The sequence below is a fragment of the Cantharellus anzutake genome, assembly GCF_015039405.1.
Source record: "Cantharellus anzutake strain C23 chromosome Unknown EI90scaffold_387, whole genome shotgun sequence".
Classification (NCBI taxonomy): domain Eukaryota; kingdom Fungi; phylum Basidiomycota; class Agaricomycetes; order Cantharellales; family Hydnaceae; genus Cantharellus; species Cantharellus anzutake.
Window position 1 is genome coordinate 23,885 of NW_024067337.1, and position 27,004 is coordinate 50,888.

At 49.1% G+C, this 27,004-nt stretch overlaps 9 protein-coding genes across 9 annotated transcripts; 6 read left to right on the forward strand and 3 right to left on the reverse strand.

The window, feature by feature from the left end:
- Positions 1-551: 551 nt before the first annotated feature.
- On the forward strand, positions 552-1,455 carry EI90DRAFT_3108036 (transcription factor S-II-domain-containing protein). Its single transcript, XM_039062629.1, has 7 exons — positions 552-568; positions 637-833; positions 891-1,016; positions 1,073-1,126; positions 1,199-1,209; positions 1,262-1,282; positions 1,355-1,455. Exons 2-7 carry the CDS (start codon positions 726-728, stop codon positions 1,368-1,370), a joined length of 336 nt encoding a protein of 111 aa, XP_038907389.1. The 5' UTR covers positions 552-568; positions 637-725; the 3' UTR covers positions 1,371-1,455.
- A 1,236-nt stretch (positions 1,456-2,691) lies between these two features.
- On the reverse strand, positions 2,692-3,923 carry EI90DRAFT_1671703 (uncharacterized protein). Its single transcript, XM_039052011.1, has 5 exons — positions 3,619-3,923; positions 3,516-3,568; positions 3,181-3,351; positions 2,921-3,122; positions 2,692-2,855 (listed from the first exon to the last, which is right to left on the reverse strand). Exons 2-5 carry the CDS (start codon positions 3,535-3,537, stop codon positions 2,798-2,800), a joined length of 453 nt encoding a protein of 150 aa, XP_038907390.1. The 5' UTR covers positions 3,538-3,568; positions 3,619-3,923; the 3' UTR covers positions 2,692-2,797.
- A 1,129-nt stretch (positions 3,924-5,052) lies between these two features.
- EI90DRAFT_1671619 (uncharacterized protein) lies at positions 5,053-5,553 on the reverse strand. Its single transcript, XM_039052010.1, has one exon. The coding sequence runs from the start codon at positions 5,459-5,461 to the stop codon at positions 5,132-5,134; it is 330 nt and encodes a 109-aa protein (XP_038907391.1). The 5' UTR covers positions 5,462-5,553; the 3' UTR covers positions 5,053-5,131.
- Positions 5,554-6,239: 686 nt separating this feature from the next.
- On the forward strand, positions 6,240-9,150 carry EI90DRAFT_3025757 (fatty acid desaturase-domain-containing protein; the record flags this gene model as incomplete). Its single annotated transcript, XM_039057929.1, has 10 exons — positions 6,240-6,289; positions 6,415-6,565; positions 6,730-6,876; positions 7,087-7,201; positions 7,276-7,502; positions 7,569-7,741; positions 7,806-7,908; positions 7,985-8,340; positions 8,897-8,970; positions 8,996-9,150. 10 exons carry the CDS (start codon positions 6,240-6,242, stop codon positions 9,148-9,150), a joined length of 1,551 nt encoding a protein of 516 aa, XP_038907392.1.
- Positions 9,151-10,343: 1,193 nt separating this feature from the next.
- EI90DRAFT_1671818 (uncharacterized protein) lies at positions 10,344-11,844 on the forward strand. The gene is made up of 2 exons (XM_039052012.1): positions 10,344-10,388; positions 10,446-11,844. The coding sequence occupies exon 2, from the start codon at positions 10,595-10,597 to the stop codon at positions 11,738-11,740; it is 1,146 nt and encodes a 381-aa protein (XP_038907393.1). The 5' UTR covers positions 10,344-10,388; positions 10,446-10,594; the 3' UTR covers positions 11,741-11,844.
- Positions 11,845-13,162, forward strand: EI90DRAFT_1671855 (N-glycosylation protein-domain-containing protein). The gene is made up of 3 exons (XM_039052013.1): positions 11,845-12,053; positions 12,157-12,426; positions 12,493-13,162. The coding sequence occupies exons 1-3, from the start codon at positions 11,949-11,951 to the stop codon at positions 13,078-13,080; spliced, it is 963 nt and encodes a 320-aa protein (XP_038907394.1). The 5' UTR covers positions 11,845-11,948; the 3' UTR covers positions 13,081-13,162.
- A 5,815-nt stretch (positions 13,163-18,977) lies between these two features.
- On the reverse strand, positions 18,978-20,462 carry EI90DRAFT_2960210 (uncharacterized protein; the record flags this gene model as incomplete). Its single annotated transcript, XM_039055457.1, has 4 exons — positions 18,978-19,892; positions 19,988-20,131; positions 20,212-20,362; positions 20,422-20,462. The coding sequence occupies 4 exons, from the start codon at positions 20,460-20,462 to the stop codon at positions 18,978-18,980; spliced, it is 1,251 nt and encodes a 416-aa protein (XP_038907395.1).
- An 839-nt stretch (positions 20,463-21,301) lies between these two features.
- Positions 21,302-23,299, forward strand: EI90DRAFT_3108053 (Alpha/Beta hydrolase protein). The gene is made up of 4 exons (XM_039062630.1): positions 21,302-21,822; positions 21,880-22,181; positions 22,240-22,474; positions 22,548-23,299. The coding sequence occupies exons 1-4, from the start codon at positions 21,563-21,565 to the stop codon at positions 23,212-23,214; spliced, it is 1,464 nt and encodes a 487-aa protein (XP_038907396.1). The 5' UTR covers positions 21,302-21,562; the 3' UTR covers positions 23,215-23,299.
- Positions 23,300-24,732: 1,433 nt separating this feature from the next.
- EI90DRAFT_3108055 (uncharacterized protein) lies at positions 24,733-26,491 on the forward strand. The gene is made up of 6 exons (XM_039062631.1): positions 24,733-24,895; positions 24,973-25,118; positions 25,520-25,776; positions 25,880-25,923; positions 25,971-26,214; positions 26,269-26,491. The coding sequence occupies exons 1-6, from the start codon at positions 24,870-24,872 to the stop codon at positions 26,365-26,367; spliced, it is 816 nt and encodes a 271-aa protein (XP_038907397.1). The 5' UTR covers positions 24,733-24,869; the 3' UTR covers positions 26,368-26,491.
- The last annotated feature ends 513 nt before the right edge of the window (positions 26,492-27,004 follow it).

The following is a 27,004-nucleotide window of genomic DNA, read 5'->3' on the forward strand; positions in this document are numbered from 1 at the left end:
GCGTGACGATTATGAAGCAGCTGCTTAAGGATGTCGTGGCCACCGAGCAACTTCTCAAGGTTCGTAGCTTCGATCTTTCAGCGCTTATCCAGTTTTTGATTTGTTTCTTGTGCAACTGTAGGAGACGAAGGTAGGCGTGGCTGTCAGCAAACTTCGGAACCACAGCGCGAAGGATGTTGCAGATCTGTCCAAAGTGATCGTAAAGAAGTGGAAAGGGGAGGTCCATGTGGGGGATAAGCCGAAAACCAAGACTCCTGCCGGTGAATAAGCCTTCTTGCACGCTCCGCCTCGATCACTTTACTAACTTTTTTTTTTTTCGCATGGCATCCTGCCAAAGGCAAAGTTGCTGCGATCAAGACTGAGAACCCTTCTGGTACTCCCAGTCCCTCACGTCAAGAAACACCCTCTGCACCAGTCAACGTTCCGCATAAAGTCGTACCCGGTGCTAAACCCGGCGCTCCCAGGACCACCAAGACCGATGGAGTTACCATTGTGACACTTGGGGATAAAGTCCGGGACAAATGTCTGGAAATGGTATATGACGCGCTTGCTAATGATTCACGATACCGTGAGTTTCTGTCCTATCCCACACCGAGAAAACCATCAGCCTCTCAGCTGACTGAACAAACTCAATAGCTTCGGAGCAACTGCTTAAAAAGGCACAGGCCGTGGAAGGTGAAGTGTACAGAGAGTTCCGCGCAGTAAATGCTGCGTATAGGAACAAGATGAGAAGATTGTTCCTCAACTTGAAGGACAAGAACAACCCGCAGCTACGGGAATTCATTGTTTCGGGAGACTTGCCTATTCCCAAGTTCTGCACGATGAGTGTCCAGGTACAGAAAAGTCTCTCATCATCTCCATCGGTTTACCCACCCTCACGTTTATCTTAGGAAATGGCTTCAGAAGAGCGCAAGGAAGCCGATGCGCAATTGATGGAGGATAATTTGTTCAAGTCTTTGGGAGCCGGTGAGCAAGAGGCTGAAACTGATGCATTCCAATGTGGTCGCTGCAAAGAGGCTAGCATTCATCACGAATGTTTCATATCCTGACGTCACTGAGATGTTCTCTTTAGCGTAAAACCCGATATCGTCAAGCCCAGACCAGAAGTGCGGATGAACCGATGACGGTAAGGCAATGTATTAAACAAGATTGGGGATTTTGGCTGACTCATCCCACCCACCATCGTACTTATTGCTAGACATTCGTAACGTACGTATCATCGACCCTACTTTTCCTCTTTCTAACTCTGACTCCCGTTCAGATGCGTGAACTGTGGTAACCGGTGAGGACTCATCTACTCACCTCATACTCCCGATCGAGTGAAGCCTAACCAATATTTCTTAATACCCCACAGATGGAAATTCTCTTGAATTTAACTCCAAACCACTTCTCAGACCCAGCTCTGCACACTTCTCTGCTTCTCTGTCCTTATTGTTTCCCCCATCCCGGTGCCCCTCCGTGTATGAATCTTTGATCACCGCTCCTTAACCTCTTCGTCGAAACAAGCCACCGTACCCCGCCGAGTTGGGCTCCTTTCTTTGTACTTATACCTATACCCGACGAGTTCAGTCGTGGCCCTTCCCTTATTGATCTAACTGTGGCCTTCTCAATTCTTACATATGGCATGATGGCCGTTTATTGGTATATTTCTGCAAGGCACGGGGGCGGTGCCATAGTCACATAGAGCTTCAGAATACTATACTGTGTATAACGACCATTAGTTCATTCCACGGCTCCGGAGTTGCGGGTGTCGAATCAATTCATCATGTTCATTTTCAATTCAATCCAAATCTTCATGCGACATGCGACGAACTTATGTCGTTATAGACAGTATGTAACAGTTGGCTAAAACTAAAGTTAGATCGACATCTACAATGCAGCGCGTGTCATGATTGTTCTTGGGGAAATAAAAGCCTTAGTAGGACGTGCCCACGTTGTGAATCGCACGGATGATTGCGGCAGCACTGTAGCCTGCGCAGCTAGCAGGCCGCACTAAATACGACGCTTGCCAGTGAAACTAAACTATATAAGTATATTCCCGTCCCAAATAGTCCCATTTTATCAGTGCCTACCATCCTGTCGAGATTCTAGCAGGAGTCGTTACCTGTCCAGCACATTTATGTATAATCGGACGATTAGTGTTCCAGGCAGTAAACTGTCCTGTGCTAGCTACGCGCGCATGCAGTGTTCACATCTCTAGATATAAATGTGTTCTAGCTAGCGGCGTTTCTTCGATCTCGAGTGTCACAGCGTAAGGGGGGTTTCCACTCGGTGGTTTCTCAACCAGAGCCCGTGCCACGCTGGAAATACATTGAGTGTCCTCTTCTGACCGTAAAGAGCTAGCCCATTTCAAATTCCTACCTACTTGTTCTTCGAGCTTTTCGATCCCACGCCCTCCATTTCTTGCGCCAATAAATATACTGCGTGCAGTTGTGCGTTGGAATATCTCCAACAACCTTGTAAGGACTGGTCGTGGTATTGCGTACTTGTGCATACGTTTCGCTGTGCGATGGCACACTCTGGTGAAGATGTTGCGGAAAGATCATAGATAGTAATATATACATTACGGAGTTATTTGAGCACATAATCTAGACGTCACTTAGCAGTGCATGGTGACTGCAGATGTGGCATCAATGACAGCATCGGAGGCTCTTATGAAATACGTGTCCTCCCAAAAATCAATAATACCGTGGAACTCCACGGGAATATGTATATGAGCGTCCGAAATTCATTGCGCCTGCGGTAATAATCCACGAAGAAAACGTCTTGAGCCTGCCGGGAAAAGACGTCTTGGTCTCTACGTCCTCGAAGGAGGTTGCTCACATCTCGGGAGCGCCTGGCTCTGCCAGATCCTGCTACCGATTTCCCTTGCTACTTGCACAAGTCTGACTGGCACCACATATAATCGGTCCATACGCACGTCTCGTAAGGTGCACTCGAGCACCCCGTAACTGCTCCAACGACGCCGTTAAGCCAATAACAAGGTCCGTATTTTCCATCCGAGCTGCGCCACGTTTGGTTACCGGAAATCGTAATTGTGGCACCGCAAACTTTGGTGGTCATGCCTGGCCCATATTGAATGCCTTGGCCAAAGTACAAGGTCGTTGCACCAATGCAACCGTCTGGGCAAACGTTGGTTTAAGCAGGACCATCAATTTTTCATTCCAAGTTTCTGTTCACCTTGATTCGAAGGGATGATAACCCCCCAAATGGCTTCCGCACCCGCGGTATGTGGGAAGGACTGAGTGCAACGGGCTGAGCCAACGTGAAAATCAGCTGCGACGATAGGAAGTACAGCGATTAGGGAGAAGAGACTCCAGAATCGCATTGTGGCTTTTAGAACTGCTGCTACTGGTAGGTAGTGTACGTGTCGTGAGCAGCTAGATACATGACGTGGATCAGGGAGTGCTAACCTGGGTTTCGCGCATTCGCGCAAGAAGGACTCAGAAGAGGAAAGGGAGGGAAGCCCAACACTTAAGAATTATATAGGGGATTCCGACTGTATTGAGAACTACCTTGCTCAATTACGGTCGCCATCTTGATCTGATTGCGAGTCCTAGTTACAGGACTGGAGCGGGGGTCATCTGTGATTTCCGATCATGAGCACAGCCTTCGTACTTGTATGCTGACGGACATGTTTTGGCCGAGTCAAGAATCTTCGACGGTCATGAGTATTTACAAGTAAGGGTTCTTCATGAGTCCAGATGTAGTTTCCCTGACCATGGGTCGTCTTAGCCTAAAGGTTAATAAGTCGTTTCAATGAGAATGCCTCCCGTAGGCCATATTTCATTATGGGATTCTTGCAGCGATTTCCAAAAACCCAATGACTTTAACAGAAAGGTGTGAGAGCCAGATTGAGAATATTCGTGTTTGGTCCCCCAGCAACATGGTCACGTTCGGTCAACAAAAGGCCTCACGTGAGCGCAACCACGTCTGAGAGATCCAGCCTCCATAATATTACGAAGTCATAGAGGCTAGAGTCCTGCCTAAATATGCACGACCACTGGGCACGAGTCCAGGTGGGCTGGTCATCTGCCTAAAAAAGCCGGCTCACTCCCCTATTTGGATAAGCCGCTTGGCGCTGGGCCCACTGTTTCTGCATATTGACGTGGACAACCCCATAATTTGGAGTGTCTGAGGAAAGGGCCACCAGACACAACTCGCTTGGTACGACGTAGAAAGAATTGTGTCACGAGCCCTTTCTCCACATGGTGTCCAGCTGTGTGCGTGTAGGGGCACAGTGTAGTTCACTCCCTGTGTCTCGTCCACGAGGACAGATAGTAGGTTGTCCTGCATAAGCCTCCGGAAACCAGCATCATGCTCGACCTCCCGCTTCTAAAGCTGGTGGACAGCACGTACTCAGATGTACAAGACAGTGGGGGGGAGGCTGAGAAACCCCCAGAAAACATCCCTATGCAGCTCTCGATGAATCGTTAGGGTGCTTGTTTGAGAGCCCCATTTTGCAGAGTGGCCTGCAATTCACCAGAGTACGTACAGTCAGGGCTCTTATTCAAATAGGCTGTCCAGAATTGTACTCGACATTGCCCTCGTAGTAGTGGACTTGTAAGGAGCAGCAAGGAGATGTGTCTCGGCACTTCGGCACTCCTAAGACGTGAGCAGTCTCCCTTAGACTTGCTCTTGAGGACGCAGAGACCAAGATCTCCAGGGACTAGTTGGATGTTTAGGTGTTTGTAAACCCATGTACGGGGAGGTTCCATTGTGGATATCTTCTGGAATTGGAATAACCAAGTTTTCGACAACGCCAGTGTAACGTCACAGACTATGAACACATCACCTTTGAATGGAATATCCACAACCGAGGACCAACTATCTGGCCTATCATGTAATACCTGTGCGAAAAGCAAAAAAATCCCATGGCCAGACAACGTGGATGTCTCCCACATCATGGCTGTGCCCTTAGCTAGAATAAAAAAAAGGATGATAAACGAGAGTACCGACGAGACAATAACCATAACGACAAGCTCCGCCCCGACAAATAAACGTAAATACAAAAGTAAGCCATACCCAGCCTTACACCTTGGAGCGGTGCCCTCGAAACGAGCCAAGCCTCCCCGAAGACTGGCTGCACAGCACCGGGGCTTCCAATAGGCAATAACCACACACGGCAATATTACAATAATTGCCAATTGCGACGCGGTGGCATCTGCCGTCCATGCATGTCCGTCCCTACCCTGGGAGCCCCTCCCTCTCCCTTACAACTCTCAGGCACAAGCTTGCCTGTGCCTAGCGAAAGTTCCACTGCGTAAAAAAAGAAAGAAAAGAAAACGGCCACAAGTCCTTCAAAATGATTTCCCTGAAGACAAAAAATGCCTTGCACCACAGGAGCAACTGTTGTCTCGGTGGCGTAGGTTCCGGGCCGGTACCCCAGATCGAATGTACAGGGTCCGCAATCGACCTTTGTTGACAAGCCCGATAAGCACCCTGCATGTATGCACAACATAGTTTCTTTTTTTTTGCAACAACAAATGTGTGAATGATTACAGTCTTATCTTAGAGTTTGATGGAAGATGAACAAAGTGGCGCCTGTTTTTCTGAGGAAGGAGAGAGTACGACGGAGAGGAAGGCTCCGCGTCTGTGGAGGAGGTTAAGTTGGGTAGATGGGAAGTTGTTGACCCTCATGAGAGATGGAAGCCACGGTCGCTTGGGAGTTACAGTACAGTGCACACGTGGGTGTGGATCATTGGCGATGGATCCGTGTGGAAAGCGAGTGCCTCCAGGGCGAAATCAGAAAAATAATAATAATTGATATCTGGGTAGAAATGGAAAATCTCAAGCGCCTTCGGGCCCAAAGTGAAAAATCCGGTTGAGCGGGATAACGTGGCTGTGTGATCAGATCAAAGCCAGATCCGGAGATGGAAGTCCATTGGAACCCGCGTCTAAATTTGATTTCATCATTTATGTAAATTTATTACGGGATTCTTACCTTTTTTTCATTTTTCATTTTTCATTTTCAGAAAAGTTTTATAAGTCTAAATTTAAATTGTGGCGATTGCTTGATATGGTAGTTGCATTTTGCTGGAAATGGATGTAATTGAAAACGGTAAATTGTGACCGAGGCTTTGAACTACATAGCTCTTCGTTTTTCTCTGGGGAATTACATAGTGGTTCAAAAAAAGAAGGGAACATGGGACAATTAAGTTGCCCTTGCGCTCTTTTTCAAGTTCCCATCCTCACCATCGTCTGCACCCACCAACCCAACCCCGCCTTCAGCAATCATCATGTCAGAGGATGTCTCTTTCTTCGCTTACATCTTCGATGACTCTCCAGAGTGCGTGATTTCACCCCCCTGGCTCCTTGGGACGATCTTCAATAATCACTAACGTCCGTCTTCATTCTCGTACCTCACATTCGCCACCCTTACACGATTAACATGCATGTGGTTTGACCCACCAGACACAAAGCTCGAGCTTCAAAACCATACGCATTCCCCAAAACAACGTTGAAGGACATTCACGATGCCGTTCCTAAATGGTGTCATGAGAAGAAAACGTTCACTTCCCTTTATTATGTGGGCAGGACATTACTTTGGGGCACCGTTTTCTTTGTGCGTGTTATTTGGTGATTCTACATGGGATCCAAGTATTTGACGACCAGCGCCTATCCTCGCATCCAACACTAAACCCACCCTGCAATGACTGGCGACCCTCCGATGACACTCATCTTACGTATCAATCGCTATTTTGATGACCCGATGATCATATTTGACAGACCTTCGCCTTGTGCATTCCAACCCTGACTTCTCTCCTCGAACCCTTCGGTCCCCGAGTACAATGGTGGGCTAAGGCGTTCATGTGGACTCAATATTGGTGGTGGCAGTCTATGGTTGGATGCGGAATTTGGACACTTGCTCATGAAGTGAGTTGACCGTTTCGTTGTTGTGTGTGGATCTTTCCGGACCATCCCGTTTGCCCCCCGGTTTGAGGGAAATGTCCCACTTTCTTCTCCTTCCTGTTGTTATCCTATCATGTCCCTCACAATGCTGACGTCCTCGCCCCTCATCCACTCTCCTTTCGCCTCATCTGGCTCCCCATCACTGGCTTGTCTGAACGCTTCCGACATTTGCAGGCAGGCCATATGACGCTTTCACCCTACCCCTGGGTTTGCCATGCGATTGGGTGGACACTTCACTGTTTAGTCCTTGTGCCTTACTATGGGTGGAGGTATTCTCATGCGTTACATCGTAAGTACTAGTCACCATTGTCCTTTACCATTTCCAACTTCAGGCACAATGCACTGACTTGCCCGATTGAACAGACAAAGCAACGAATTCCATCGAACGAGACGAAAATTTCTGCCCTTCCACTCGGTCAGATTTCGGTCTTCCGCCACAGCAGGAGGCTTTACCGTCTGTGTACGAAGAGATATTGCAGGAAGCACCTATTGTGGTGTTTTTTAGGGTATTGCTGCAGCAGGTACTTGGATTGGAGGCTTATTTGATTGTGAATGCGCTCGGGAACAGGAGTTATCCCAAGGGGACGAATGTGAGTTTTCATTTTTTCGAAGTGCGGTTCAATGACGTATTTTATTGGTTCGGTGTGTTTTCACAGCATTATCTTGTCAATTCCCCACTTTTCAAAACGGACGCTTCGAAGACAGCCGTATTGGGCTGCAACATTGGGATGATAACGATGTTGTATGTCCTCTACCGCTTTGCAAAGGCGACGAGCTGGGGGTATTTGGGTGTCATTTATTTCGTACCCTGGTTTTTGACGAATCACTGGTGGGTCTTGGAAGGCTTTCCTCTTGGAGATGTGGAGATGGCTGATCGTTTGGACGTTGCGTAGGATCGTGGCTCTTGTGTTCCTTCAGCATACAGATCCTACTGTTCCGCATTACAGGAAAGGGGCATGGACGTTCCTGAGAGGCGCGACGTGCACCATCGATCGAGTGCGTTTCTTCTCTTGCACTACAACTTTTTTCTTCCTAACGCAAAAACTTGGTGTTTCTTTTTTTTTCTATTTAGCCCCTCCTTGGTTGGATGGGACGTTACTTCCTCCACAACATCTCCCATGACCACGTCGCGCACCACTTTTTCTCGCAAATCCCTTTCTACCATCAACCTTACGTCACACAAGCGATCAAGAAAGTGTTGGGCGATGATTATTGTTATGACGGCACAAACACCTATCGATCTATCTGGAGGAATTTTACTCAGTGTCAGTTCGTGGAAGATGAAGGGGACGTGGTGTTTTATCGGGATCGGAAAGGGGTTCCGACGAGGGTGATGGAGGGATCTGTGGGGAATGGTGTGGATGAGCATGAGGGGAGGCGAAATGGGATCAATGGAACGAAGGTGGAGGATAAAGGGCCAGTGGACTTGTGAGTCTGCGGTGGCGGTGGGGGGAGCTCTCGGGGAGATAGTTTGTTTAAAAGACTCAAAGAAGCTGTTTGAAGCAACTATATATATCCCATTCCTTGTCTCCCGTTAATTTTTTTCCGTCAGACCTTTTTTTCCCCTCCAACTCCTTGTTCCTGTGTCAGCTTGCTCGACCCATCCATCCGTTGTAACTCATATCCTTGCTTTTTCACTCGTTGTGCTTTTTTGCTCGTTTCTCACATAGAATGCAATCGCTTAGCCATAGAATTTATTCATAGAGTGCGTAGATATGTCGTTGTGTTTGCGATTGTGCCCTTTGCGCGTGGGCGGCCGGGTGAAAGATTTGCTCTGTAGTCATTATAAACCGATGACGTCATATGGTGGTTATGTACATCATCACGATGACTAACGCAACTCAGCATCTAACCGCAATAGGGTACAATTCAAGCTGTCGAGATTCCGTCGTGGAATCCTGTGTCTTGTTGCGCGCAGGGACCAACGCTTTACTCCAATGGCTTCTTGACATAGATCGGCCTTCTGGACTTCTGGTCCATGAAGCTTGGATGATACGGAGAAGTATGGAGAAGGCCAACTCTGCGAGATGAGCAAATCGGTTGTGCATAGTGCAACCAGTATGTTGCGGATAAATTTGATCAGGAGGTCCACATGCACGTTCCGAGTATATAGTGCCGGTGTCCTCCGGTGCCGCATGCTCGGTTCAGTGCAAAGACTTCTGGAGCCCGAAATTGTTGAAAGCGCTCAAGTACAACAACGCGGATGGACCGGCATCACGAAAGTGTTTGCACAGATAACAAACAGACGGTTAGAAGCAGCCGTGAACCTAAGCGTTCGGGTTCTTCTACATAAAGGGTGGAAATGACCGGAGCCATAGAAAGGGGCCAGATTGGGAAAATTGATAATACTGGAGAGTATCCCTGTTGCGGTGACAGTCAACTCATAATTTCCTGGTGGTAAGGAGTGTAAACACCGTACCCTTCAAGGAAAATACATTCGTGCTGACGGAAGGGCTCTGATGAAATGTTCGTTAGATCATTGAAGGGTCTCGATCGATGGTCGTATCGAAGCGCAAGTATTGAAAATCCGCGCGAAGCAGCCCAACAAAATGCTGTTATTTAATGAGCGCAATATTATGCTGAAATTTTCAAACCGTTTGTGGCAAGTCGATAAGGGCAGTGCATACCAGCATGGTAACTTGCAAGAATGAGAAGCTGTTGGGCCCCACCCGCAAGATAGGAGGAGCCCCTGCAGCAACACAAGCAGTTGGTTCGACGTCACCCGGGGGAAATTGCGCGGGAATCAGGAGGGCGCTCAATGAGGTTGTCGAGCGCCCGTCAAGTGGCGAAGAGCGTTTACGACAGACTGATGCCGATGTTTGTCAAACTTGACCGCGGCAGAAGGGCAGAGCGTTCTGAGTGAAATCGTGGGTAACCCTCCTTGCTCCACCATAATCCATAATCACAGCGCTCAAGCACGTTCTCTTTCATATCTGATAGCGGTCCAATAACTCGTTCAAACAGCACGCACTTGACGACTGTCGTCAGTTTATGGGAAGTGCAGCCCGGGGAGGAGTTTGAATGCCACGTATCGTATGTACTTAAAATGGTAGTACCGAATTTGAATTCAATACGGTCAACTCGTTTCGTGCACACAGTCATCAGAATTCTCACCGAGTGGCACTGCTTCGGGTCGCTGCTACTTAATATCCAACACAACACACCGTGCTGTGTCTTTGCTGAGCGCTGTTTTCCTGGTTCCGAAACACCTTCTTTCGTTTGTGAAAAGAGCGTCATTGGGCGTCACTGCGCTCGCTTGAATCGCTTGATCTCCCACTTTAGTCTTTGTCGGGGCTTTTTCTTTTTTAGCACTTCCTCTCCTGGTCTTTTTTGCTGTTGCTGACCTGGAGCTCGTGTGTGACCAACTCATCGCTGCGGACCTTTCTGTCGTGAGTGACACGTCCAAAGCCGTTCATCGGAAACTCGGGCTTGTAGACTTGGAGGTCCGAGTTGTCCTTCGTCGACTCGTATCCCACGTACGTATGAGAATTTTCAACGAGAGACGGCACCGTTAGCTGAACCGCGTCCGAAAGTCTACCCATTTGTTTGCGCGGATTTGTCTAGTCGGAGATCGGTTGGCGCGGGTGCTATTGTCAAACATTCACTCCTACACGATCTTTCACTCGCATTGCGGCAACCGACTGAGACGTTAAATCGTTTCTGCATCTAACAAACAAGCATCATGAGCAGCCACAATAGACATCATGCAAGTGCGGCTTCTCGTTCACGAATTAGTGCCCTTTCACAATCACTCGGTTTCACTTCCATCTCCTCGCACCCACCCAATGCTTCAACGCCTCGCAATCTCTCTCCAGTTCAATCGCGTTCTAGCTCGCCTGGACCGACTCAAACACATCAACAATTGTCTGCTTCGTTACCTTCCCTTCCAATGCAACCACTGCCTTTCCCTGCTCCATCTCTCTCAGCATCCATGCCGAATTCTTCAGATATGAACGATCCACCTTCACCTAGATCACGTAGTCGAAGCAATGCGTCCATCTCGTCACAAATGTTTCCCAATGTAGCGGCTTCTGGTCCTCCACCCAATGCTCCAGCAGCAATATTTGCTGCTGGCCCCGGAGCATATTATGCATATCCGTTCTTTTCTCCACCTCCACCCTCGCATGTCCCTTCCCACACCACAGCACCTAGTGTTGGCGTTAATTCAGGACATCATGATGCCCCTGGGATCGGGGTAGGGATGGGAGGGCTAAGAACTTCGTATTCCAGTCCTCATCTTCCGTATTTGTTTGATGCTGGGGGGTTGGCTGCTTTCCACCACCACCAACAGCAACAGCAGCAGCAAGAGCGAGAAAGACAACAAAGACAGCAAGAATTAGAACATCAGGTTTCTGTTGCGCAGGCACAGCAGAATTTACAAAACTCGTCTGTGGAGTTAAACGATGACGATGTGACGAATTTGCAACCTCCTCCGTATGGTCATCACGAGACGACATTTTCGATCGGCCAGCCGCAGGTTTCGACGACCTCTGCAGATTCAGCTCCCGTGCAATTTCCCACTCCTCACCGGGGGACTCGGGCTCACAGTCGTAGCCACGGCCACTTGACACTTCAAACCACTTCGGCGTCCGTGCCACTTCTTTCCTCCTCTGGTCCTCCGTCTCCTTCGTACTACCGCTCGAGCGGTAATCCTGATAGCATTAATGGCACCAACAACACGAATGCGAGATCGAGACGTCCAACTCGAAATGCTGGTTCTTTTTCGCAGCAACAACCACAACATCATCAGTCTGACCACCCTAATCGTTATGATTATCTTGGTGCTGATGAGGGCAGAACAATGGGCGGAATGAGGGGTGGGAGATGAAAGGAAGGAGGGGACACCAACGGGGTTTCGGACAAGAAGACTCGAGTAGTTCGGATGCATGGCAGAGCCAGATTGCTTTGATGAGTAATCGGGTAAAGGGGCGAGAGGCGGGAGGTGGAGGACTGGTTGGAAGGACAGAGATAAGGAAAGAGACAGGGAAAGGGCAAGAAGAAGAGTGGATTACTCCGATTATGAGGAGCTAGACGAAATGGATAGGACAGTGTTTGTTGATGAGATCGACGCTGCGTTGAGAACAAGCAGGAAGAGGAGAGCTGTGAGGATGGCGGAGACAGACGAGTCAAGCCATGATCCTGTGAGTATTTTTTGACTTAATCTTATCTGTCTCGAGTCGCTGAATATCGTTTGGTTTCCTCTTCCCTTCCTCGGATTTGTGATTGATTGTACAATTTCTCAAGACAATGCGCTGGCAAACATCCAGGCGACGGACGTTCTCATCCTCATCCACGACATCGTTTTCACCTCGTTCTAGTCCTGTCTCGCTCTTCAGGAATCGCCGGCCAGACTGGGCACGAGTATTTCCCCCAATTATCATCTTCTTCAGATTACTTTCGATCGTACCCGCCTCATTGGCGATCATTTCCCATGTATGGAATATTGCTGTTCTTGATCCAGACACATGTAGGCCTGGACTTTGTAGAGTTGATTATTTCTTGTGCTTACTTTGGGTGGGTCGATTTCATCCATTTTAGTTTCGTCCTGGCTAACGTTACCTCTCCGTACGTTATCTACAGGCGATGCTGACAGCGCATCAATGTCGTAAATTCACTAAGGGTCTCTTCCTCCGTTGGAAAGCCTACTACCCACTCTTACCTACCCTGATACGTCTTCTCGGTCTTCAAGCAATATGTTGGCCGGCAACTCATTTCACACTTGTCGTCCTCGACCATCACGTTCGTCCGCTAATCTGTTGGACCGTGATTGGAACGACGACGTGCGTCTCGAGGGGGATTCAAATTTGGGCAACGAGTAATCTGAGTGAAAGACGTCAACGCCGGCGGCAGAAATGGGGCCACATGAACGGAGGGGTTGGTGAGAATGGGTCTGATGGAGCTGAAGACGACAGGGCGACGAAAGAAGAAGAGGAGAGGGAGAGAGAAGAGGAGAAAGGAAGAACGAGAGATTGGCTGAGAGCTTGGACCAGAGGAATTGGGAGCGTGGGTGTGGGTGTTGGGGTTGAGGTCATGGGGCCTGGGAAGAGGTGGTGGGATTGGAAGGAAATTGGGCTGAAGTGCGCTGTCCCGGCGGCGGTGATGTATTTTGTGATGGCATGGGGGTTGTTGCTTTCTAGGGAGTTCCGCAGCGAAGGGGGTGGTGCGTGATACGTGCGGTGGTCCCAGATACCCATTTTGGCGTTGGCAGGCAACACTTATGCCGACGTTGTGGCTACTCTTTATCATACATATCAATGCTATTGCATGTCCGAAAGCTCTTCCATTGCCTGCACCGCGACCACTCTCTAAGCGCAATCAATGAATTAAGTAACTTTCAAATGGAGCAGTACTTGGGGGGGCGATAATGCCCTATGAACGGAATCCCTTACGGAGTGTTACCACGGGCCGATCGTAAAGATGTCTGGCAAAGTTGGCGTTAATCGACACGAAAAGCTATACCTGTTGCATGGAAGGTGAAAACTGATAAAGATTGTACGCGAGGCGTCTGGATCGGAGGCAGCACACGAATCCGATAGCAAAGCCTATTGTCATCTTACCAGCCGACAGACCCCTGATGACAAACGGCAAATAGGAGGGAAGACTACATAATCATCCAATTTCGAACTAATGTGATGCAGCCTGGGTCATCGACAACGGGCTGAGCGTGAGGTGGCACGAGTCAGATACCACTCGCGTAATTGGCCCAAAGCCATTTATCCATCGCCTCCTGGGTGACTCCGATTTGCTCAAGCTTCCACCATAGAAAACGTGGCCCGTGCCGAGGCCCTGAAAAATCTTCCACCGTCTAAGCTGCTATGCGTGAGTGCAGCGATGACGCTGATGAACATGTCCAAATGGAACGCCGTGGTCCCACGCAAGCGCGCCCCGACCCCAATCGTCATAAGATTGTCGGACTATCTCGGAAATCGACAGATTTTTCAATGAGACCTACGATGAAGTTTCACAACACTGGTCCTGTTTCATCTACAAAGATACAGATCATCCCCAAGTTTATAGTTGAGCATCATCGTGCTTGCGACGAGGTTTGGGGGATAAATCTATCACTGGGTTATGTATTGAGCCAAGACAGGATTGGGCGATTACTGAACCAAGGAACTGACCAGATGCAGATGAATGGAACGGGTCCGCCGAATGCGTAGGCAGAAGTTAAGCCTGGAAACAAACAAGTGTGAAGGCGGGCGGAGCGGAATGAAAGGGATAGGAGGGGCGCCGTGTGCTCATCAAGAATACGCAAGCCAAGTCCTTTGAAGGATTTTCAAAAACCCAGTGGACTAACGTTATGCCCTTCAGTAGCGTAGTCACTCACTTGAAAAGCAGCGGCGCAACCTCACGAGCGGGGCCTCTATGGACTTCCTCGCTCCTCACCGATGTGAATCTGATTGGTGAAGTGTCCACATGCCTCCCTCGTTTTCCAAGCTGCCAAAGCATTCCGCGTTTGCCCATCGGAGACCGAACGCGCCCTCTTTAGACTCGCAAGGGATTAATGCGGCGTCGCCATGTTGAATAGAATGCTTATGCCAAGTTGCCAACAATCTGCACGGACTCAAAGTGGAACCCTTAGGCGATCATCGCTTAGCCCATGCCAAGAAAAGTCTTCAGTCATTTAGAAAGCCTCGCCTTTGTGTCGGAGCACCGCGTAATGAACATTTCCTGTGAACCAGATCCCCAAGCACTGATGACCTACACACCCATTTCGGTAAGGCCCCCATTCCAGGAAGGGTGGCAACCCCAAGGTTGACCCTTCATAATGAACAATCCTGCATGTTGTTAGGGGATCGATATCGAGGATCAAGCATAAAAACCGGCTCAGTAAATTCTGAGTCTTCACCCTTTACCCCCATAGTTAAATGGCAGATCTCGAGGATCCAGCCTGTTGGAGTTTGTATCTCGCTGACCCGCTCAAGCCGGACATGCAAGTTGGGAACAGATCGACTCTCAAGTTGGAAAGTCAAATCCCATCGAGGAAAGGCACCTTTCCGGCAATACCATGCACAATGTGTCCGGCCTTGGCTTTCAGGGTGATAATTCGAAGCCACAGGGACAATGAGTTGATACCGACAAGCGGCATGTCCCTTCGACTCACCATGCAATAAATAGTATACGATGTCCATTGTCCAGTGCCACGCGAGATGAAGGGAGACTTTGAGGTGACTCGGAGAGGGTCTTCTGTCCCATCAGTGGGTCGAGAAATGTCTGCTTGTGAAGTCTCCAGCTACCATAAATTCGGACGGTCATCCTCTCCAACCCGACTACACCAATGAGCCCTTGCTGCCTAGTAAAGACGGTCTCCCCTGGGATGGCCGCACCGTCGTGTACATCACGAGGCCATCGCGGGGTTTCAAGACAGAGTAATCATTATCTGCTTGTGAAGCAGAAGCCCGGGAATTTAAGGCGGCCGGACGGGCGCACCCCATCGGATTGGATGTCGATAGTTACCATTTGTGGCCTTTTATTCACTTCTTTTCGACAGGGAATCGATCAAACCACCAATTTTCCCCAGCTACGCAGTGAGGCGAGATTCGCGCAGCTGGGTCCAAGTTCTCGCAGAATTGACTGACCTAACTGTCACATGGTCTTTCTAGCTGTCACCGAAAAGTACCAGTACTAGTGAAACACGGGGCGCGATATCGGGTCCACACCCATCCCGCTCCGGTCTCTATCGGCGACTTCTGAGTTCTACAACTTTGTCTGTATATCTCAACAATCCAACCATGAAACCTCAGCCTACACGCAGTACTGCCATTCATTCTAATGACCATAGCCGGCCGAGACTTTGGGGTCTGTATTGGTGCCGAGTTTGGGTGTTGGCTTTTAACCCCTGGTCCCCGTTTGTCTCTGATCAATCATGTGCATGCGTGTCAGTATGACCATGCTGCGTTTCTGCCGATAGTACACGCGGCAGCATATGCGATTTCATCGCCCCCCATCGAGCCCCTGGCCTCTTCTGGCATATCCCCCACCACGATCATCGCTCTAATTACCATTGGGCTCGATCTGGCCCAGGGATTCTCACGGATCTGACGAGGCCACTCATGAGCAACACGATTCGGGGATGCTCCCATGTACTTATTTCCTTGTCATTATCTATGTAGCTGGAATTGCGTACTATGTGGTGAGTACACATGCGTGTTCGTCCCAAGCTCTCCGCCGAGCTACTCTCTGACCCCAACTTGATGCTTTCCAATCCCCCCTCGGACTTACCCTCCAGCCTCAGTTTCTCTATCATGATTTCGTGGTCTGGGATGCCTTTTGAATCGTTAGACACGGCTTAGCGTGTTCCACAACACTGTCGGAGAACTGCGTCATGACAATGAATCAGGGTGGTTTCCTAACGGGCTTGCATCGTCAATTGTGGCGGGAAGCCTCACACGACACAGCGTACTTTCAAATGATCTACACAATGCCGTCCCATGACGAGGAAACCTTCGCTTCCTCGGATACGATTGCTCAAATTGGAACTTTCTTAAGATGCTTTGGCGAGCAGGGTCAAAAGGGGCAGTCTGTTGAAGGATCCGTGTTATTTTGCGGCGAATGTTGCCATATCTACAGCGTCGTACTAGTATCTCTCTCCCAGTACAGCACTTGGGCCCCCACTCTGTCCTTTGTCACCTGTCGACCAAGTGAAGCGCAGTGATGTCATTCAAAAGACAGAGGAACGCACCTGATGCTTTTTGATTGGTGCGCTTTGTGGTCTGCTGCGTATGTGTGGCGCTGTTAATGAGGCTGAAAGACAGAAATCATGTTTTTTATTCTCAGGCGCCGCTTCGCAGTCGGACACGGAAGCCCTCATTGGGGAAGAATCTTTCTTAACTGGGTATTCTACTTTTTTGTTAGCACACATCACCGATATTTCGCGGCCACGCGCGGAGCTTTGCCCCTATTCCGTCGAATTTTAGATGATATTCAACAGACAAACACCTGAAACCGGATCTTAGATTATGGAGCTTCAAGGTCGCTTTTCTTGTGATCGGCAACATCAATGATTATAATTCGGGTTCTCAGGAATTAAAAGGTAATCCAAAACCTGACAGAATCAGGAGTTCGGAACCGAAGTACTTGGCATCTAGTCAGGACTCCCTGCGCCTATTCCGTCTCGGCCACGATGCACTGGGACATTGCAAGGGTAAATTCGCAAGCGTAGGTCATTTCCTTCCTACCACACCCTCTTTTTTCATTGGACTATTTTAGTTCTGGCCAAAGTCTTTTCAAGAGTTGAAAAATTGGCAGACCAAAGATACCTCTGGTTGATTCTGAAATGATGGCAACGACAATCCCAAGGCAAAATAGTTTTCCGTGCCTCTGAAATGGGTCATCTCGTCCAGCATTAAATGTTTACTTGGTGCAATCCCTCGTAATATTTCTCAGTCTCGCAACTTTGTTGTTGGGAGTTGGCGAGTCATTTTTCTGATGTTTGTCGCTCTCGTCATCTCTGAGCTACTTGGAATGAGGATTCCTAGAATCGGCTGGAGATAAGACATGATTCGCCGTGCCTTATCATTTCCACATGGAAATATTCCCTCTAGGAGTCCGTACTGTCCCTGGTTTCACCTAGTTAAGCTTGCTCCACGGATCTGGCGGAACTCACCCGTGTCCTGATGGATGTGCTTGCATCGCGACCCTAAAGATGTTGTTACAATGCTGGGAATACGCTTTCGGCATAGTGTTAAGATACCAATAGTACACTTCATTCCTACCACAACGTAACGTGCCAATGGTCCACTATCTTATTGGCAGCTGCAACTACGTTTCTTTGTTGGAACCTCTCAGATTTGACACACACTACAGAAATCGAGAATGTAGCCTCATCAGGAGCTTATGGCCCACGTGGTTCCGGGCATGCGGTCCTGCTGGAACTGGTATCCGTGTCCCTGGAATCTTCAGACCAATGGGAAGGTTTTCTTGGGTAAAAACTGATGCTAGCTCACTAAGATCTTTCTTTGGCTCGGTAGATTCTGTGTATCGCAGTTGGGTTCCATCTCGGCGGTAATCCTGGATTACAGCCGATCGTCCAGCTTTCCTGTGGTCATCCTTCCTGAACACGCAATTCTGGACGGATTACCACCCTACCCCGGCACAGTCGGTTCAAACCCGAGGGATGTGCCCCCCTTTTTGACGAGTAGTAGCTAGTTCGTCAACTTCCCAGACGAGATCACGATGCGAAGTCTAAGGGGTGGAGTGTATTGTCCAGCCCTCAACATGATATCAAGCCGCACCTCCCTGCCTAACATGACGGGACAGCATGTTCCACTGGCGCTCAGACATCGCTGAGTCCACGAGTTCGTTATAACAGTGGCGGGATCCCCGATGCCGGTCAGACTTACCTTCTGGGGAATCCGACGCTTCTGCCTACACGTAGCCCCTAAATAGCTGTGTGATGTTTAGTTCCTCGTTGTAGTTAACCTAACTCACTATCAGTTGATCTATACCAACGGTATCATGGAGCGTGTATTACTATCAGTACTTAAACGATATAGCCACCCCGGCTCCTGTGCACCGATCAGGATGCTACGAAGTCGACACTGCTCGGACTTTTCCAATCCATTTATCAGACAGACTACATCTCCACGAAGTAAATTTCATGATAATGAGTACCTCGCAACTGCCATGCCCAACGCCGCCTTTCGCCTCCCACTGGGGAAGAGGGCAGAATTAGCCGGCTCAGAACATCAATCAGACCGTACCTGGCCTAACCTCGGCCGGGCCAACTCACCTCCGCCTGTATGGCAGGACCAATTGAGCGAAGGGATCATGGATCCTGGATCTTATTTGGGACCCACGATAATGAATTTAGGAACAGATTAAGGTAAGAAATGCTAGCGGGTCACGGATGATAGATCTACAAGCTGCTGGTAGTGCCAATATGCATGCAAGCACGCAGAATTGATGACAAAAAAAAGATAGAGCGCTTTGAACAATAGCTATGGTTAGTGTACTTGAGGGGGGAACGTAACTAGTCCTACGCGAAAAAAGCAAGCAACACGAACGCTTTTAAGACATTGATACAGGGGACAGTATGGTTGGTTTGAAAAGAGGTGATTCCTTGCTCAATCTCTGGGCGCAACAGGCCACTCCGTCCCTTCTAACGTCCTCTTCGGCATTCCTGTTTTATCGTTGTAGAACACCACATCCCCTTCATCCTCAATAAAGATACACTCATTGAAACTCCTCCAAAGGGCCCTAAACGTATTGCTCGAATCGTAATTATAGTCCTCCCCGAGCACCTTTTTCAGTGCTTCAGTTACTCGAGGACCGTTATAGTGGGGGATGGAAGAAACCAAATGATGAGCAACGTGATCGTGAGAGACGTTATGGAGGAAAAAACGACCGAGGGGCCCAAGAAGGGGTCTGTCGACCGTGGTGATTGCCCCTCGGACGAATGTCCATGCGTCTTTGCGGAAATGGGGCATAGTGGGGTCGGTATGGTGAAGATATGTCAACATCACGATCCAATGGTTCGCCAAAAGGTAAGGGATCGTATAGAACTTAACGATGGTGGCGAGACTAGTCCATTGAATCCAAGTATAGACGACACCCGCCATCGCGAAAAGACCGAGATCAGAGAGGAAAATTTGCCAACGTTGTTCTTTTCTGAAGAGTGCGCTGTAAGGGGAATAGTGATTCGTCCAGGCAGGATACATCGGGTTCCCGAGGGCATTATAAGTGAAATAGGCTTGCATCCCCACAGCCTGCATAAAGAAGATGCGAAGAAGAGAAAAAAGGGGCGTTTCTTCGAACATTTCTCTGTAGTCTTGTTTCGTAACGTTGCGTGGGTCACGAAGTTTAAGATCCGATCGGGTGGAAGGGATAAAATTCTCATCGCGTTCAATGGAACCGGTTGACTTGTGGTGGAGATGGTGAGAGTGCCGCCAAGAGAAGTAGGGGACGAAGAGGAATGAATGTAAGGTGAAGCCGACGGCATGATTAAGCCACGATTGATTCGCGAGAACACCGTGACCAGCCTGTGAGCGGTACAGAAGGTTCGCAGGGAGGAATATAAAACGGCAACAGTGGTCAGCAAGCCCTCGATAATGCATGCGCAAGGTAATCAACCCACCTCATGGCCCAGTGTCCACATCCCAGCCCAGGCAATTCCAGCAGAATACCAGTAAAGTGACCACAAACTCCATTTGACCCCAAATCTCACCCAGTGACCTTGCTCGAGTGAATCAGCGAATGGATCGATATAGGTAGCAAGTTTCTGCTCGCAAAAGAGGAATCGATGTTCGGTGTCAGTGTATGTCGTCATCGATTGCGCAGGCCGAAGGAAGAGAGGCTCACATAAAAGAGGAGGGAGAAGAAGATGTCCCGAGCGACGTATGAGAGGCCCTTGAGGGTGCTCTTTTCGTACGCATCCTTTGGAATCGCCTCATGTATTTGCTTCAAGGTGATGGTGGGGATACGGTAGTCCTTCCTCAAACGTTCCTTGTATCTAACAGGTTGTGCATGTGGTCAGGACACAACGTGTTAGAACAGGGCGGAGGGACTTACTCTGGGCCATCGTAGAAGGGATTGTATTGCTTGAGCGTCATGGAGGAGGGGTAAGAAAGGACCGCGATATGTGTGAAGAAAGAAGAGAAGGCTTAAGAGGAAGAGCGAAATGACCATGGCTGTGGGAGGGTGGACAGTCTTTTATAAAGAGCAGGCGATTAAATTCCATAAATCCAAGGGGCTTGAATCAGCGAATATTGATTGCGGTGCATGTGGTGAGGGAATGAACAGGGTCACAAGTGATGGTTGAGGGAATTCTAAGCGATGTCGGGATTGGGTACCGTCGATTGTCCGTCTGCCTGGACCCGAAAGAGGCGTTCACTGATCCCCCATGTAACCATGCATAAAATATCCCAACCCTGCATCTTTCACGAGAAAGGGATGATAAAGTGAATGAGGGAAATAAATTTTAATGTGAGGGAAAAATTAAACTTTTGACTTACATTATTAGAAAGTGCAAGGTCCGTGATCACTACACGGCCAAGAAACAGCGAAATGACGAGATCCGACCGGCTCATACAACGCATCGACAAAGAATGAACGTCTGCTGTTGCAGAATAGCACTCGAGCATAGCCACCAGTGCCGCTTGCAGTCATGCCGTGACCGTCACAGCTTGACGTTGGGTTCACTCTTGAACGCCAGCATCTACTAGTTATTTGACTTTTTGATAACAAGGCGGCGCTGCACAGGAAACACAGACCGCTGGGCCAATGGTATTCTTTATTTTCTGATGTGAATCATGGGGAAACTTGTCGCCGGCCACTCTTACATGGAATCCCATTTACATAATCATGCTCCTACAATTCTGAATCCTCGTTCCCTCACTTCGACTGACGCTTGGTGCACACTTTAGCACGACACGGAGCACCTCTATGCTCAACTTCTTTCACTCAGGCGTGTCGGTTTGATCCGAAGGACCAGTTGAAGGAAACAACTGAGCATTGTCACTGTGAACCTGTGCTCGTCATTCCCACGATCCTACAAACGACCAACTCTCACGTCTGCTTTGGAAGTTGGCGGTAAGCTACTTCCGGTCCTAGTTCACAAACACAACCCACTTTTAGTTCAACCTCTGTCTAACATCACGTCTCAACGGATTTTGACCGCTCGTACTAGCGACCCCTAGCTGACTACTCCGCCATGGGTGCTTTCTTATCCTTCCTTAGATGGCTCTTCACGGATCCTGTTCCGAACCGAGGCGCCCCAGTTCTCTACCTTTCTGATGAGCCTACCTATACCGTTCGTAAACGACATTCCCCATACTCTGACTTGGACCAGAAGCCACTAAAGAAGGATGGAAGCGGCGAAAGGGAAACACAAGTCGTCAGTATGAGAGGGTTCTTTGCAACTCGGTGTCCTAGCTTCTTAAGACCGTACAAACCCACTTGGTGGCTTCCCAAGTAAGTGTTTACCCCAATGCCAACCTAAACCTCCGAAACCCATTTCTCGGGCCGTAGTGGTCACTTTCAAACGATCTGGTGTTCTCTGGGTGATTTCTCCACTGTTGATCCAGTCCAATACACTCGTACCCTCCTACGCGTTCCGGATGGAGGTACAATCGGCCTTGACTGGGTCGAACAACCGATTACGCCTGCAGAGGACAAGCCTTTGCCGGACGATACCCCCATAGTAGTTATTTTGCACGGTTTGACGGGCGGATCGTACGAGAGCTATGTAAGGGCTATATTAGCTAAGACTTCCGCACCAGTGGAGCAAGGTGGACTTGGGTATCGGGGAGTGGTGATGAATTTCCGTGGATGTGAGTCTTTATTTTATGACAGAGAGGTTGCAATGGTGCTGAAAGCCGGACGTTCAAGGCGCGGGTGTGAAGCTCACTTCACCGCAAATGTTCTCTGGTGGCCATACAGAAGATATCCGCACTTCGCTCCTATACATCCAATCGCTCTACCCCAAGGCCCCCCTTCTCGGCATTGGATTTTCCCTAGGTGCTAATGTCCTCACGAGATACGTTAGTGAGGAAGGAGAGCAGTGCCGCCTGACCGCTGCATGTGTCATGGCCTGTCCGTGGGACAACCTCAAGAATAGTGACAAGTCAGTTCCCCTCAGTCCTTTGCCAATATTGCAATTGATTGAGCCATGCTTTCCACTTCTCCCCAAACCTTAGACTCGAGAAGAGGTTCATCAACCGCGCGATCTATTCGAAGGCTATGGGTGGTACCCTTCTTGAGCTTTTCAACCGTAACGCAGTGGAACTTTCTGCATTCCCCGAGCCATCCGCTATCACACCCCACTTGCCAATTCTTCTCTCTCTCAAGTCGCCAGACTTCATAACCGTCAATAGTCACCTCACTAGCATTGTAGGCGGTTCTTTCCCACCCTTTCCGTTCCCAACAGTACAAGATTATTACGTCTGGAGTAGCGCACATGAATGTTTAGAGACGATTAGGATTCCATTTTTGACGATGAATGCATTGGACGATCCGATCGTCGCGGAAATTCCCCTTCACAAGGCAGGACTAAGTCCCTGGGTGGGAATGTGTACTACTAAGAATGGTGGACATCTGGGTTGGTTCCAAGGGGGTGGGTTCCTTGGCAGAGGCGGACCACCAGAAAAATGGAACGTGCAGCCTGTGGCGGAATGGTGTCAGGCGATTGCGGAAGATTTCGTGGATACGAGGTTGGAGGAAGGAAAGAATAGGAAGGAGACGTATCATGATGGTGAATGGGTTAGGGAGAAGGGGAGCAGTAAGTTCGTTGGGTATAAGGTCATCGAGGTTGGAAGAGAAGTCCCAATTATCCAGCCCACCGGGCAGACTTGGGCTGGGCTCTAGATCATCATAAAATTTTGGATACAATCATGTACGGATAATTCGTTTAGCCACTTAATGTCATGGAATAACTCCCGCGTTAGTTCGAACAAACAGAACATGCTGAATTTGTGATGGTTTACCGCTGTCGAAGCCCTACGATAACTGAGCTAATTCACTAGTCCCTTCTGATCGGCGCTCGTCGGCGACCTGGCGGCTGGTGGCTGGGGAACCTCATTCGGATCGGGTGGATCAGTGTCGGGGAATGGATTAAGGTATTGAGCAAGTTGTCAGGGATTGATGATGTACGTTATCGCTACTACAAATGAGTCTGACATGACGTTCAAGCAGTTTTATCAGTCCATCAGAATTCAGAAAGGCACAATCGGTATGCACTGAAGATGGACTATTCGCTCAACTGCTTCCTCCGCTGGCGAGGATACAATCTTTTTGTATGGGCATTGGCGGCGAACGTACGTAGATCGCAGCTCCCCCGACACTGGGACGCGAAAAGCATAGTACAAGCATGTGCCCAAAATTAGAAAGCCAGTAAGCGAGCATGGAAACCCAACGCCGAGATAAGACTTGTAAACGACCTCTGATGAGGTGTACTGAAAAGAAGCTAGAATTGATAGGGCTAGTAATCTGTTGCCAGCGACAATTTCGGGCACCGATATCACGGAAATGAGGTTCAATGGAGTCTCAGGGACATGGCTCCATTGCGTTGATCCATCATGAGAAGGTGTCACCCTGATATTCTAAGGAAGAATTGGCGTGTTATTGACGGAGGGGAAGATGGACGGTCCAATCTGCATGAACAAAGGAGATTCAGAGGCGAAATTAAATACCTATATCCAATGACTTGGTTCCTTGTGATAATCTAGTGGCCATAACCACGCTGAACTGGCTCCCCGTTGGCGGGGAGGTGCATCCACACCCCGGCAGACCGAAGTACAATTGGCAGGGACGCAATCGGAGCATGTTACCCATCCCGTCAGTCATGATGAGATCAACTCACAAATAGCGCTAGTCAGTTATGTGAATCGGTCGCGAATGTTGTGCTGCCAGTAGCTCGTGCTTTCTCGAGCTGTGTGGGGAGCCTGAGAGCAAGCTGGTCATTAATATAATTCGGACAACCCCGCTACACGACAAGCCAAGGTCGGCAATTATTAAATGTGCTGTCACGTTAATTTGTATTGTACTCGCACCGTTTTCGGTCATTACAGTAGGCTTACCTTTCAAGTTCGTTCCAAAACGTTGAGCTAATTCACTCAACCTCATTTGCAAGTGGCTTAAGCTCATATGGTACTCTGATCCAACGATCACCCACACTGCAGTCTGCTTGAGCATGATCTGCAATTGGTTGCATTCATATTTCATGTAACCACGGAACTGCACGTCGGAGACGTTGTACTTACTCCGAAATGAACCGGATGCTCCTTCCGGTAGAGATACTGTCTATTCAGCCGAGTGGCGTGAACTTTACGGCCTATCAGATCGTTGCAAAATGCAATTCATTTACCCAAGCAGTTGGCATGTGCATGCGACAGTGCTGCATGAGACGTCCTTTATATAGGATATGTCGAACCTCCTGGCTAACCCTAGATCTCCTTTAATTGCCTCTCTGGGTACCCAGTCTCTTATACGTCTTATCCACTCCCGTCCTTCACTAAGTCACCATGAGTATCTTTGAGGATGGCCCCGAGTGAGCAGATTTGATTGACGAGGACTGGACCTTGGCGACTCACAGTTTTGTTGTCACCAGATACAAGAAGCGACTAGAGACCGAGTATGCCTTGCGAAGGTCACTCTGAAAGACATACACGCCGCTATTCCAAAGCACTTGTGGAAGAAGAGCATCCTTAAAGGCATTGCATGGACTCTGCGTGATGTCGCACTTTGCACGGCCTTCTACCAGGTAAACTCGTGTTTCGCCATTCCACGGTGTCAGGACTTTGCTCATCTGCATGGGTTTTGGATCCGTTTTCTGTCACTTTCTCAGGCTGCCAAGTTCATAGACCCTATCGCGGAATCTTTGTCTGCGCAGAACTACAACGCTGCTCTTGTCTTCACCATTAAATGGGGCCTTTGGTCCACATACTGGTGGTTCCAGGGCTTAACAGGCGGTGCCTCTTCTGTATCGGTCATGATGCTGGGCACGGCACACTTTCTGATTACCAAATCGCCAATCACACGATCGGTTTCATTGTCCACACCTTCATTTTAACCCCTTATTGGTCGTGGAGGCACTCTCACCACCTTCATCGTGAGTCGTTTTTGGGGGTACCTGCCAGTGGTATCGGGTTCATTGATTTGCATATGCAAATAGACAAATCCACTGGATCAATGGAGCGCGATGAAAACTATGTACCCAAGACCCGCTCAGAGCTCAAGATGGCGGATGAGAAGACGATGAAGCGCAAGGACTATGCCGAGATTTTCGAGGAGACTCCTCTGTGGACCTTGACACGGATGGTCATCATGCAAACCATCGGCTGGAACTTATACCTCACCTACAACACCCTCGGCTCTCCCGTGTACCCTGAAGGAACAAACCACTGGTTCCCGTCCTCTCCTCTTCCGAAAGTCCGATCGTGTCCCCATCATCTTTACCAACGTCTTGCTCGCCACTTGGGCCTCCTTCCTCGCCCTTTGGACATACAACACCTCGGTTTCCACCTTTGTGAAGTACTACTTCATTCCATATATCTGGACTAACCATTGGATCGTCATGTTCACCTACCTTCACACACCGATCCCACAATGCCCCACTTCCGCAGGGACACCTGGACTTTCCTGCGCGGTGCGGCCACGACGATCGATCGTCCCCTTATGGGATGGCAGGGACGTTTCTTCTTGCACAACATCTCGCATGACCACGTCGCACATCATTTCTTCAGCAGCATTCCTTTCTGGAACGGCCCCGAGCTTACGAAGCATGTCCGAAAGGCTCTTGGTGACGATTATAACAGTGATTCGACTAACACCTGGAGGGCTTTGTACCGTAGCTTTGTCAACTGCGAGGTAGAGTAGAATTCTTAATCTTTCGAGGAACGCTAACTTGATCAACCATACTAGTTCGTCGAAGATGAAGGCGACATTATCATGTGGAAGAACCGCCAAGGCGAGCAGCTTCGTAGGGTTGCGGCTGATCCCACTGGTGCCTCCGACGAGTAGAAATTTCCGCGCGTCTGTATGATTTATTCCCATCGCATAACTCACGTCGTATCGCACAAAATCGGAACTCCCTACCATAACGCACAATTAGTTGCTTGTATTTTCCCGAAATGAAAATATTTACGTCGTAATCGTCACACTACCCACTCATCTCAGCTTGAGTCTCACGACAGAGTGTGGTGAGACTCAGACCGGCGACCAAATGGGGTTGTGTTGCATGTATTCCCAAGCCTCAAGTTCCAGGTATCACTCAAGTGCGTCGTGGGGACGACTTGATAAATTTGAATAGCACTCGAAGCTGCTCACAATCAGCCCCTTCTACTATCATCTTCAGCGTGAGAAATTTTGCGAGCCGAAAGTCACTCATTGGTCACTCGATCATGGATCAGTCCTGGATGAGCCCCCCAGCCCCTAAAATTGGGGGACCTTTGTGCCGTACCGCTGCATACGGTTTGTCCTAGCGTCAGCCACCAGTTTTTCCTACTTTCCTCTGCCTCGCTCACTTTGCCGAAACCCACTTCCGCCCATCATTGTTTCGTGTTGGTGTACGTTCGGGACCAACCTATATTCATACTACTGCTGTGATTTACATAACGATTGGATGGATTAAAGCCGTCACGGCCCTAACTCCCTCAAA

Excerpts from the sequence above, each read along its gene's own strand:
- EI90DRAFT_1671818 (XM_039052012.1), top strand. The coding sequence starts at position 10,595 with ATGAGCAGCCACAATAGACATCATGCAAGTGCGGCTTCTCGTTCACGA.
- EI90DRAFT_3108055 (XM_039062631.1), top strand. The coding sequence starts at position 24,870 with ATGAGTATCTTTGAGGATGGCCCCGA. Across the intron at positions 25,119-25,519 it reads CTTCTACCAGGTAAACTCGT|ACAAATCCACTGGATCAATG; the intron begins GTTTCGCCATTC and ends ATATGCAAATAG. Across the intron at positions 25,924-25,970 it reads ACTAACCATTGGATCGTCAT|GGACACCTGGACTTTCCTGC; the intron begins GTTCACCTACCT and ends CCACTTCCGCAG.
- EI90DRAFT_1671619 (XM_039052010.1), bottom strand. The coding sequence starts at position 5,461 with ATGTTGTGCATACATGCAGGGTGCTTATCGGGCTTGTCAACAAAGGTC.
- EI90DRAFT_1671703 (XM_039052011.1), bottom strand. The coding sequence starts at position 3,537 with ATGGCGACCGTAATTGAGCAAG. Across the intron at positions 3,123-3,180 it reads TATCATCCCTTCGAATCAAG|ACGGTTGCATTGGTGCAACG; the intron begins GTGAACAGAAAC and ends ACGTTTGCCCAG. Across the intron at positions 2,856-2,920 it reads TCGAGTGCACCTTACGAGAC|CAGGATCTGGCAGAGCCAGG; the intron begins GTGCGTATGGAC and ends GGAAATCGGTAG.
- EI90DRAFT_1671855 (XM_039052013.1), top strand. The coding sequence starts at position 11,949 with ATGGATAGGACAGTGTTTGTTGATGAGATCGACGCTGCGTTGAGAACA. Across the intron at positions 12,054-12,156 it reads ACGAGTCAAGCCATGATCCT|ACAATGCGCTGGCAAACATC; the intron begins GTGAGTATTTTT and ends CAATTTCTCAAG. Across the intron at positions 12,427-12,492 it reads ATTTCTTGTGCTTACTTTGG|GCGATGCTGACAGCGCATCA; the intron begins GTGGGTCGATTT and ends CGTTATCTACAG.
- EI90DRAFT_3108053 (XM_039062630.1), top strand. The coding sequence starts at position 21,563 with ATGGGTGCTTTCTTATCCTTCCTTAGATGGCTCTTCACGGATCCTGTT. Across the intron at positions 22,182-22,239 it reads GGTGATGAATTTCCGTGGAT|GCGCGGGTGTGAAGCTCACT; the intron begins GTGAGTCTTTAT and ends CGGACGTTCAAG. Across the intron at positions 22,475-22,547 it reads AACCTCAAGAATAGTGACAA|ACTCGAGAAGAGGTTCATCA; the intron begins GTCAGTTCCCCT and ends CCCAAACCTTAG.
- EI90DRAFT_3108036 (XM_039062629.1), top strand. The coding sequence starts at position 726 with ATGAGAAGATTGTTCCTCAACTTGAAGGACAAGAACAACCCGCAGCTA. Across the intron at positions 834-890 it reads TCTGCACGATGAGTGTCCAG|GAAATGGCTTCAGAAGAGCG; the intron begins GTACAGAAAAGT and ends CGTTTATCTTAG. Across the intron at positions 1,017-1,072 it reads AATGTGGTCGCTGCAAAGAG|CGTAAAACCCGATATCGTCA; the intron begins GCTAGCATTCAT and ends TGTTCTCTTTAG.